This window comes from Gekko japonicus, unplaced genomic scaffold (assembly GCF_001447785.1).
Source record: "Gekko japonicus isolate JY-2015 unplaced genomic scaffold, Gekko_japonicus_V1.1 scaffold779, whole genome shotgun sequence".
In the NCBI taxonomy this organism is placed as follows: domain Eukaryota; kingdom Metazoa; phylum Chordata; class Lepidosauria; order Squamata; family Gekkonidae; genus Gekko; species Gekko japonicus.
In genome coordinates this window covers 420,088-431,227 of record NW_015174296.1, presented here as the reverse complement: position 1 = coordinate 431,227, position 11,140 = coordinate 420,088, and the positions used below count along the sequence as shown (strand labels likewise).

At 43.6% G+C, this 11,140-nt stretch overlaps 1 protein-coding gene across 1 annotated transcript in view; it reads right to left on the bottom strand.

The window, feature by feature from the left end:
* The window catches only part of PPIP5K2 (diphosphoinositol pentakisphosphate kinase 2), a 108,942-nt gene that overhangs the window by 89,611 nt on the left and 8,191 nt on the right, over positions 1-11,140 (bottom strand). The window contains exons 5-7 of the mRNA XM_015424083.1: positions 7,862-8,016; positions 6,439-6,540; positions 2,748-2,909 (exon numbers count right to left, since the gene is read on the bottom strand). Coding sequence (XP_015279569.1) covers positions 2,748-2,909; positions 6,439-6,540; positions 7,862-8,016 — 419 coding nt within the window. The remainder of the gene's footprint in view (positions 1-2,747; positions 2,910-6,438; positions 6,541-7,861; positions 8,017-11,140) is intronic.

The window sequence follows — 11,140 nt, the reverse complement described above, 5'->3', positions numbered from 1 at the left end:
AACAGGGGTTAAACGCAATCCTCTTTCCCTACACACAGTACTCTCTACCTCTGGAAGTTGTGGGCAGGGAAACTTCCATTCATTCCCCAGCCCAGCCGACTGTGGAGTGGCTGAATTTCTGCTGTTTCCCATGGACAAAGACTGCCTTGGGATAGTCCCTGTTTTCCTGCACTTTTTGGCCTTGGGGCAGCTGGGAACTGTAGGCCAGCAGATGAGGAAGCCCCATTCAACGCAGTGAGTGATACCCCTGCAGGCTCCTCTCTGGAACGACAGCTCAATTAAACCTTATGGGAGAACATTTTAAACAAAAGAATCACAGCCATCTTACAAACACAGGTAACTGCCATTTCGTGACACCTACCAACAGCCACTGAGGGAACAGTTAGTCCCACACAGGAGGCAAGCAGGAGAAGCGTTTTCATCAAGAGAAAAAGCTGTTTGCCAGTAATTTTGACAGAGCACAGTGGCTGAAGGGGGAGTGGGCAGGGAAGAGGAGCAGACCCAGCACCCGGCCAATAGCACGTGAGTACTCTTGAGTTGCGGCTGACGGGCCAATGGCTGAGGGAGAGCATGGAATGTGGCCACTCCAAAACAGAATTGTTATATAGAGAGATACAGCACTAATAGTGTGAATGATGCTTTACTAAATACTAATTATAAGTCTCAGCCTCAAAGAAACTACAATCTAAAAAGTGAGAGAGAAGACAAAGGGAGGGGAGGGAAGTAGATGAGGGTATAAACTGGAAGTATATGCATTAATTTTAATTGCATGTACTTAAGCCTGATTAAGGCAATCAGAACAGACAAGCAGGCCAGCCACATTTGAGTATAAAGAGTAAAAGGGCACTTTGCTTTTGTCCCTATGTTTGTGTCATTTACAGGTTTTCATAACAGAATCCCTCCTAGTAGGGACGGACATAAACCACATTTTTGCAATTCTGTTCAGTGTTCATGGCTGAACCACAAACCAAACTATGAACCTATATAAATCGGGAGGTTGGTTCACGAATTAAACTGGTTTGTATGAGTTCATGACTCCTGCTTTCTGTTTCCTGCCGCTTTTCATGGGGAGCAGAAAGCAGGGGTTTAAATAGCTCACAGCCATTTAAACCAAAGAGCTGAGCAGCGGAGCACCCCTCAGCTGTTTGATTTAAATGGCTCAGAGCTGAACCCAAGAAAGCTCCTTTAAACAGTGGAGCTGTGAAGAGCAAACTGCTCCATGTGGATCACCTTTTTAAAGGGGCTTTCTTAGGCAGCCAGCTCCTGCAGCTGGCTGCCCAAGAAAGCCCCTTTAAACAGTGGAGATATGGAGAGTAAACTGCTCCATGTGCATCAGTTGTTTAAAGGGGCTTTCTTAGGCAGCCAGCACGGCCAAAGAAAGTCCCTTTAAATAGCTGATCTGCAGGGAGCAAACTGCTCCGCATGTATCAGCTGCTTAAAGGGGCTTTCTTAGGAAACTAGTGTTGCCCAAGAAAGCCCCTTTAAATAGCTGATCTGCAGGGAGCAAACTGCTCCACATCAATCAGCAGTTTAAAGGGGCTGTTTAAATCAAATGGCTGAATTGCTGGGAGCTCCCCACTGCTCAGTTGTTTTTTGTGAAGAACAGAAAGCAGCACTTTAAACCCCTACTTTCTGCTCTTCATGAACCACACCATGAACTGCATCAAAATTCATGAAAGTTCACGGCAGTTCTTCAGTTTGAGAACATTGCTTCACAAACCATGAACTGGCCAAAATTCATCAGCCGGTTTGTATCCATCGCTACTCACTAGTCCTTATGAGATCAGGATGATAACTTGGTCATGGAAAAGGCAGGCTTTAAAATAACATACATACATACTAACACTGCCGTCCTATACAGAGTAACTCTGCATAGGATTGCACTGCCTAGCTTTGATCATATCTAACAGCAGACATTCGCTAGCTGTTCTTGTTTAAACCTTGGGATTGCATAACTTCCATCACATGCTCAGATTCCCTCCTGTGGCTTTGTATTTTGCAACAAACTAATTTGTTGTTACATCCAAACCATGTAAACTATGGTTTGGAAAAACTAGAACTGGAAACCACAGTTTGTCATTACGAGTTCTATTCAGGCAAGCTATAATTTGTACAAATTAGTTTACCTGGTTAGGCAATCAAGCCTAACACTTGCCCATGCAACACAAAACTGTGGTTTGGCATTACAGCTGAACCAAGCCTTTGACAACTAGGGTCTCCATGTTAAACAAATACAACTTTCTTCAAACACTACCTGACCAGTAACTTACACATAGTCAGGGGTCGTTTCATAGAAAAAGAGCTAGGGAAACTCATTAGCATAACTCATTAGCATATGCCACACCCCCTGACATCACCGGAAGTGTGTCATAAGGCCACACCCCCTGACATCACCGGAAGTGTGTCATAAGGCCACACACCCCGCCCCCAATGGTCCCGGCCGCCGCAAGGCCGGCGGGAGTGCAAGGAAGCCCCGCAAAGGCCCTCCCTGGCCCCAGGCAGGCAGGGGTGGGGAGAGGCAGGGAGGAAGCAACTTACCCTCCCTCTTCTCCTGCCTCCTCCTGGCTGACTGAGGGCCGGAAGCGGGGCGGCCGGAAGCAGGGGGTGGGGCTTCGTCATGTGCCCCGCCCGCTGTACCTCACCCGGGGGAACTGCGATCCCCCGCGATCCCCCCCGAAATGACCTCTGCACACAGTAAACAAATCAATCACTATTGAGAGTTCAGTTGCATACTTCATACTTGTTACCTTAAACGCAAGGCATACTTTCCAGGCTATCAACTTCTCTCTTGCATTAAGGATGACTGGATACCTGACTTCTTTCCCTTCACTGTCCCGCTCCACCTTCCCATCAAGAGCAGGAGATTTGCGAGCTTCAGCATGTGCATAATCTGGACCTACAGTGTACACCTTTGTTGAAAAAAAGGTAACAGAATAATCAGCTTTTCTTTCAAAGCTTTCGTTCACTGCATTCTTGTTTTATAGCCAGTTCCAAGTCTAACACCTACTTTTTTGCCTTTCGTGATAGGGAGATAACAGACAAACTGAAACGAAAACTCCCAAAGTTATACAGGATTTATCTCACATAAATTCAACTTTTCTGACGTTTCATATTACGTTTATTGCCGCTATTAATTTATTTAGCAGCACCACTAATCAGATGCTTTACACTCATTGGCTAGGATCCAAAGAACATGCAATTGGTTTTGCTTGCCCAAGTGCTGTGACAAATGACCTTTGATACTGAATATGGTTTCCATTCTGTGATATGGCATGATGATAAATTCTTTAATGCAAAATGTAAAAAATTCCACTCAGTGCACACAAGGCCTTGGACACACCTACAGTAGCTCTTTGGATCCCACCCTTCATATACCATGAACTCCTGAAGAATGAAAGGTGGCATGATTAATACTGTGGATTAAAACAGGTTGTTTACCTGTAACTGATGATCTTCGAGTGGTCATCTGTGCATTCACACCTCTGGGCTATAGTGCACCTGCGCCGACCCTGATTGGTATTTTGGAAAGCAAAAGGGATTTTTCGCGCCCACTCCCCAGTCACGTGCTGGGCTCCACTGCGCATGACTAGAGGGAGGGCACGAGGATCCCACCAGTTCCTTCTGACCACTGCCCTCAGTCTCCAAAGAAAGGAAAGGACCCGAAAGCAGAGAGGAAGGAGGGCGGGTGGTGTGAATGCACAGATGACCACTCGAAAATCATCAGTTAAAGGTAAGCAACCTGTTTATCTTCTTCGTGGTCTCTGTGCATCACAACTCTGGGAGACTAGCAAGCAGTACACGCCTACCTGGAGGAGGGAGCCGAGGTCCTAATTCTGCGCCGCCTGCAACATTGCCCGACCTACTGCTGAAAGCTGGTGAATGTGCATATCAAGGGCATAGTGCTTCACAAACGTGTGAGAAGTGGCCCAGGTTGCTGCATTGCAGATATCTTCTAGCAACGCACCTCGCAGGAAGGCTGTGGATGCAGCCATTGCCCGGGTGGAATGTGCCCTTAGCAACTCCAGAAGTGACTTCTTTGCTAACGTGTAGCACAGTTTAATCGTCTCCACAATCCTTTGAATAGGTGTTGGGACGACAGCTTCTTCCCTTTGGAGGGTAAAGCATAAGAGATAAACAAGGCCGGTGACTTTCTAAAGGGCCTTGTTTGACTCAGGTAAAGGAGTAGCGCTCTTGACATCCAGTGAGTGAAGCCGACGTTCTTCCTCGTTCAACGGGGAGCGGAAGAACGCCGGGAGGACAATGTCCGCTTGTAAGTGAAAATCAGAAACAACTTTTGGTAAGAAAGAAACATCTGGAGCCAACGTGATCCCATTAGGATGGAAACTCAAATATGGGGGTCACAACGGAGCGCCGACAGTTCGCTCATCCTCCTGGCAGAGGTGACTGCAATTAAAAAGGCTGTCCTCAAAAGACAGGAGCTGCAAGCTCCTGCAAGAAGAGAAAGAAGGCCTGAAGCCAACAAATTTTACCGACCGAGGCATAGAGGTCCTACCAGTGTGGCCGTCAGAAGAGAACTGGCGGGATCCTCGTGCCCTCCCCCTAGTCATGCGCAGTGGAGCCCAGCACGTGACTGGGGAGCGGGCATGAAAAACCCCTTTTGCTTTCTAAAATACCGATCGGGCTCGGCGCAGGTGCACTATAACCCAGAGGTGTGATGCACAGAGACCATGAAGAAGATCATAATATGTATATTATTTATCAAATTTACAAATACTCATTTTGAAAGGCCTTCTTACCTATCTGTAATTAGGTAGATCCCAAGATGTAGACAGCATTCAGGTGTCATGATAAATCATTAGGGTTGCCAACTCTGGGTTCAGAAATACCTGGCGATTGAGGGTGGAGCCTCAAAGGGTTTAGGGAGGGGTATAATGCTATGCAATCCACTTTCCTAAGCAGCCTTTTTCTCCAGGAGAAGTGGAATAAATGTTTTAAGTCAATCTGGCTCCAGCCTCATGAAACAGTCTCCCACATGAAATCAGGGCCCTGTGGGACTGGTTACAGTTCTGCAGGGCCTGTAAAATTGAGATGTTTCACCAGGCTTTTGGTTGAGGTGGCGAATACCAAACTATAATGCTCCCCCCTGCTCCACCCACCTGTTCCATCTGCTGGTGCTATTTGCAGGCACTACTTTTATGTTATTACTGGTGAGAGTTCTGCCACTCATTAAACTATTAAACTATCTGAGCACACATACGATGGGAATTTATGAGTAATTTTACCACACTGGAGCTATCTTGCACTTTATATTAGGCTGTACTGAACTGACTTTTATTGTATGATGTTGTGTTTTTTTTTAATTGCCGTATCTACATATGTTGTGAGCTGCCCTGAGCCCTGCTTGCGGGGGAAGGCAGGATAAAAATCTAAATAAAAATTTAAATAAATAATTTCTGTCGTCTGGAGATCAGATGTAATTCCAAGAGAACTCCAGCCCCCACTGGGAGGCTGGCAACCCTAAAACCATATCTATTTCAACTCTGATTTGTGTAAGAAACTCTGGTTAGCTTACTAGACGCATGTAGTAAATCCTAGCTAGTACATAAGCCAGACGTCTTGCCTCTCTCTGCCTTCCTTGCACAGAGGCCATCCTCCCTATACCGTTGTTTCTGTGGCCATAAGCAGCAGCACTATACAATGAACTGTGGTATATGAACTCAGACATTGCAACAAAGCAAAATTTGTACGAACTAGGGTTAATGAACTAGCTATAAACTTTAGTTTGAAATCTTGGTTTGTGCCTTCTTCATTTGGATTACACAACTAACTCGGGTTTGGTCAAAGGATGGTTTTATATCTAAACGCAGCCATCAGTGCTCCAGGTCTCTAAGCTACTTATATGGCTTCTCTGAACACAAGCAAAAAAAAATAAATTATACTGTATGCTTAGGTACAACTGAGTGTTGAGGTACCTTGAAAGTATCAGAAGCAGATTCAACACGTGCTCCACATAGCTGCTGCATGGTTATTAGAAACAAATGTTTCTGTATCACACAAATCAATGATCTTTTTTTCAAGTACATTTAGTAATGTCACTGAACTTAGGAGTCTTATTTCCAAGTAAACATATTTTGAATTGAAATGTTAGACACATTGGTTTTGAGGACAAGGACACCTACCCCTTTACATGGTCAGAATGTATAGAGATAAAACATTTATCTGCTTTTTACATGGTAGGAACGTTTACACTACAATAATTCAATAGAAAATAACAGTATCTAAGGGGATAGACACAATAAAGCGTTCTTTACTGTATTGTTTCTTTTCCCTGTAGAAAAAAGAATGTGATTATTTGAACTATTTCAAATTTAATAATAGCTCTACTTCATGCAAAGATAAAGGTTTCACATCTAGAGCTACTGAATTCCTAAGCGCTTGATTGTTCTAAATATAAACTGGAGTATGCAGCTGTCATACCTTCACATCAGTGCCATCTGTAGGCATGAATTCCTCGTAAATGTATGAACCAGTTTTCCTCACACTGCTTTCAGGGGAATAAACACTGCTTCTGCTGCCAATCTGAAACACAAACCTTTTCATCAAGATAAATCCGTGTTACGTCAAAGCCTTCTCAGATCCATAAATAAATGATACTCTATCCCTTAGTCTATTTCCACATTTTAAACAAAACAAAAAATCAACATACCTATAAAGGCATAAAACTGACAAATTTATTGTAGTACAAGAGTAATGAAACACTTTAAAAGGAGAGAGACGAGAACAGCCGGGAACCTCTTTGGGCAGATAGACTGAGTCTGATGAACTTGCAAGACACAGAAATAGATAGGAACAGAACCAGGGCTTTTTTTGTAGAAAAAGCCCAGCAGGAACTCATTACCATAATAGACCACACCCAACAGCAGAAACTCATTAGCATATTAGGCCACACCCCTGACAACACAGCTCATTAGCATACTAGGCCGCACCCCCATGTTACCAGAAGTGTGGTCATCCAGCCACACCCACCTTTTACTTCTTATTCTGTTTACCTTGTTTGTTGTCAAAACCCAGGGTTTTTTTTGTAGCAGGAACTCCTTTGCATGTTAGGCCACACACCCCTAATGTAGCCAATCCTAATGGGTTTCTGCTGTTGGGTGTGGCCTGTTATGCTAATGAGTTCCTGCTGGGCTTTTTCTACAAAAAAAGCCCTGGTTCCATGAGCATGGTAATGTCAAAAGTCAATTGAAGGACTTATGAATAAGTTGTTACCCCTTAACTTTTCCACAAACCTATTAGCACATTAGGCCACACCTCTGACAGGGCAGCTCATTAGCATATTAGGCCACACCCCATGCCTTCCCTTGGCTTGTTCGGGTGCCCCGAGGCTGCAGAGAGCCCAGGCAAGCTGGCCCCTGATCCTTCCAGGGCCCCCCTGGCCTGCCCACCTCAGAGTCACTGGGGGGGGCAGTCTCCAGACCTTCCCTCTAGCCACGCATGCAGAAGTTTTGGCTGTAGTGGGCGTAGCCAACTCTGAAGCCAGCCAGAACTCCGTTCCTGTGTGTTCCTGCCCCAAAATAGCCCTGCATGGAACTAATATACAAATTACATCTATGGACATATACAATGATGCTCAACCAAGGCCACCTTAAAAGCTGTGCCTACACAGAGATGAATTGTCATAGGGCACCACAGAGCCTCACCACTCTCAACTATTTTTCATGGCTACTCAGCATGCTAGGCCATTATAAGTAATGTACAGAAATCACCTGCAACCCTACAAAACACTTTTCCCCTCTATATACAGGTCAGATATCTGTTTCTTTCCTAAAATTATTTTCATTTTTATCTCAGTCTAAAAAATCAGACAAGTTCATTACTGGTTATTTTAGTATATTCTCACTTTCCGAAAAAGCCTTTGACTTCCACCTCCAGCAGATGTTGGATAATAAATATACACATTGTGGTCCTCAGCACTGACAGGTTTTTCTACAAATGGCTTTTGGAAAACTTCTCCATTAACTTCCACATGATCTTCTCCTTCAATCAAGTTACATTCTGAAAAACATATGAAGTGCAGACCTCAGACTGGGTTCACAAGTAAAGAGGTGTAAATATTTGGCAGGGGATGTGGTAAAGAATTGCTATCTGTGCCTGTTAGGGACTCTTATACCTTCCACAGCTTCAATGCTTGGCATAGTAAGTATTTGTGAACAAAAAGGAGTTTTTATTAGTTGTTGTAGATTTTCCGGGCTGTATGGCCATGGTCTTGGCATTTCTTGGCAGCTGTGACTGGCATCCTCAGAGGTGTAACACAGAAAGGTGGAGTACTCTGTGTCAATGCCAACCATTTTTCTTCTCACATTGATACAGAGAGTACTCCATCTTTCCGTGTTATACCTCTGAGGATGCCAGTCACAGCTGCTGGCAAAATGTCAGGTACTACAATGCCACCACAGCCACACAGCCTGGAAAATCTACAACAACTAATGAACTCCAGCCGTAAAAGCCTTCGACAACAAAAATGGTTTTGTTTTGTGGCATGGTCAGCTCAGAAAAAGAATCATGGGAATGTTAGAGAAAAGGCTTGATATTTGCTTTATGGACTGCATATTGCTATGCACAATGGACTGTGCACACACACATGGGCTCAGAAAACTGAACACTTTAAATCACCTGTTGTGATGCCACACATAGAAGGTGCCTGCACATACCTTACATGTAAATAAGGTTTCAGCTACACAGTTACCCAGCCTGGTGAAGAAGCACAAACCTCCATTATTGTGAGCAATGGAACAACAATCCCAGGCGGAGACAGCCCCCATGACAGAGCTTCTTGTGGTCATGTACTACCCATCGTCGTCTGCTTTGTTCCTGCATTGGCATTTCCTGCCAAATGGACATTTGGTTATCAAAGAGACTGGCCTGCTTCATCAGCACTACAACGGAGCATCCTGATGCCTAGGTTTCACACCTGTCCAGATGCCATACTCTGAGTAAGGTTTTAGGTTACAATATTGGCCACCCCTTTAGGTAACCTCACCTTTCCACATGCAACCAATAGGATTATTTTGGGGACGGACTAACAGGTAGGTGGGTCAAGAGGTTGGCACAGTTACCACCCATCTCTTGGACCCCCTATAAAAGGAGAGAACCAGTCACCTGGCCCCTCCTACTTGATCAACTAGTATCTCCCCTGCAACAACCCTTGTCTGCTTTAACCCCTCTTAAGTCCCACTTGCTATCCCCAACCCTTGCCTCTACTTTGCTCTCTTGATCTGCAGTCAAGAGACCCCCACACAGTCCGGCTAGTTCTGGTAGTGTAGTTACTTTTGTTTTCCACTTCTTCCCATCCATTCTTCATTGGAACAACCAAGCTGCAAGACAGATAAGTATCACCCACCATCACCCCTACCTGCTAATGCAAAAGTGCTTATTTTAATACTGTAATTCTTAGGAACTTGATTGAATGTGTGAGTGCATCAGTATTGTTTCTATGAGATATATTTTTAAGTAAAAGACATCTATTTTAACCACAACAGCCTCGAATCCTTTACTGGTAACCCTTGGTGGGAACAGGACCTTCGTATAAACTGGCAAGAACCCATTTATAAATTGCCAATTGTTGTAAATAAAGCAATTCAGCTAACAGGAAACAGTATCAGCATTTTTACAATGATTTTTCTTTTCATGTAAGAGAGAGGAGCTATGATTTTATGGCTCCAACATTACATAGTTCATATATGAAGAATGCTTATATGAGCAGGGCTTTATTATTGCATGTCAGTGATCAGCATATCTTCAGAATTCTTGGAGAATGCCTTCTTTGTTAGGTGTTTTGACTTCGTGTTTCCAAGTTAAGATCATCCCATGAAGACATGAACTGTGTGCTTCCTTCAACAAGTCTATTTTATGTGCTACATAACACATTTCCATTCCATCCTAATCATTTTAAGTCACCTGACTTCAGTGAGTCTTACTATAAAGTAAGTATGCTTGGGGTAGCACCCTTAGAAAAAATAGTTTAGGTGTGATGAAATATATGAAAAACCAGCTTGAATTTTCCTCCAGACCTGTTTTATTTTGTTATCTTATTTAAGGGTTGCCCCCTCTTTATGGTTTCAAAATTCCTGGGATCTTTGGTTCCAGAGACAACAAATTGGAAATATAAAGGATAGGAGATAACAAATTTCTTGCTGAAATGTCTGAAAGATCACAGTACATGTATGACAGACCCTGTCCACCTCCCTCCCTCAGAGGCTAGATTTTCCCTCCATTTTTCTTTCCCTTCACTGACTGAGCAACCCTGGTAACTTGATTTCTTCTCCCCTGAAAAAAACTTTGGCTGTCCCACCCCGGGTCAGTAATATATATTGACTATTTGCTCAATCCAGGAACCTGAGGGAAGGGATAGAATCACTCTGTAGCTTAAACCCTTGAAAATGGCACTTGAGACCCTTTTAAAATTCAAAAATCTTATTTATAAGATTTTATTTAATACTGAGGGAAGATATCAGGTAAAATCAGGGGTTGAAAAGACTAAGGTAAAATAAGTACAACCACAGACTTTTGTTTTTATATCTCAGGCTAATGAGAGGTTCTTCAATTTTTTATTTATTATGGGTCTATATGACCGAAGTCTTGGCCAACGGAGAATGCAAAAGGGGTAAAATAGGTACATAAAATTGACATAAAATATGACAAGTACATAGTCACAATCAGTAAACATATAAAACCCAGGCATAGCCCAGAGAATTAAAAGAACCTAACTACACTTGGGGCGGAGCCAACTAACTAAAATCCTCCAAAGATTAAAATCCGTACAGGTGTTTGCAGAGTTGATAAAGCTTTCATTGTTTCTTGAGAGCAGCAACCTTAGCCAGGAACCGTGCCACGTTAGCTGTTATCAGTCCATCGGCATTTGAATCAGACAACAATACTGAAAGCACCCAAGGTTGCAAGGGAAGACTCATCTTCGTAAGAATAGGAATGATATATATCCCTCTATCTTGAGTCCAATGGGGACAGTGAAACATCAGATGGTCTAAAGTTTCAATTTCGCCAGAGTTACACAAACAAAGGCGATCTGAGTAAGGTAAGCCTCTAAATCTGCCCAGCGTTACCATTGTTGGAAATGCATTTAAGCGGGCCAGCATAAAGGTGCGACGGTGGGATGGAATTG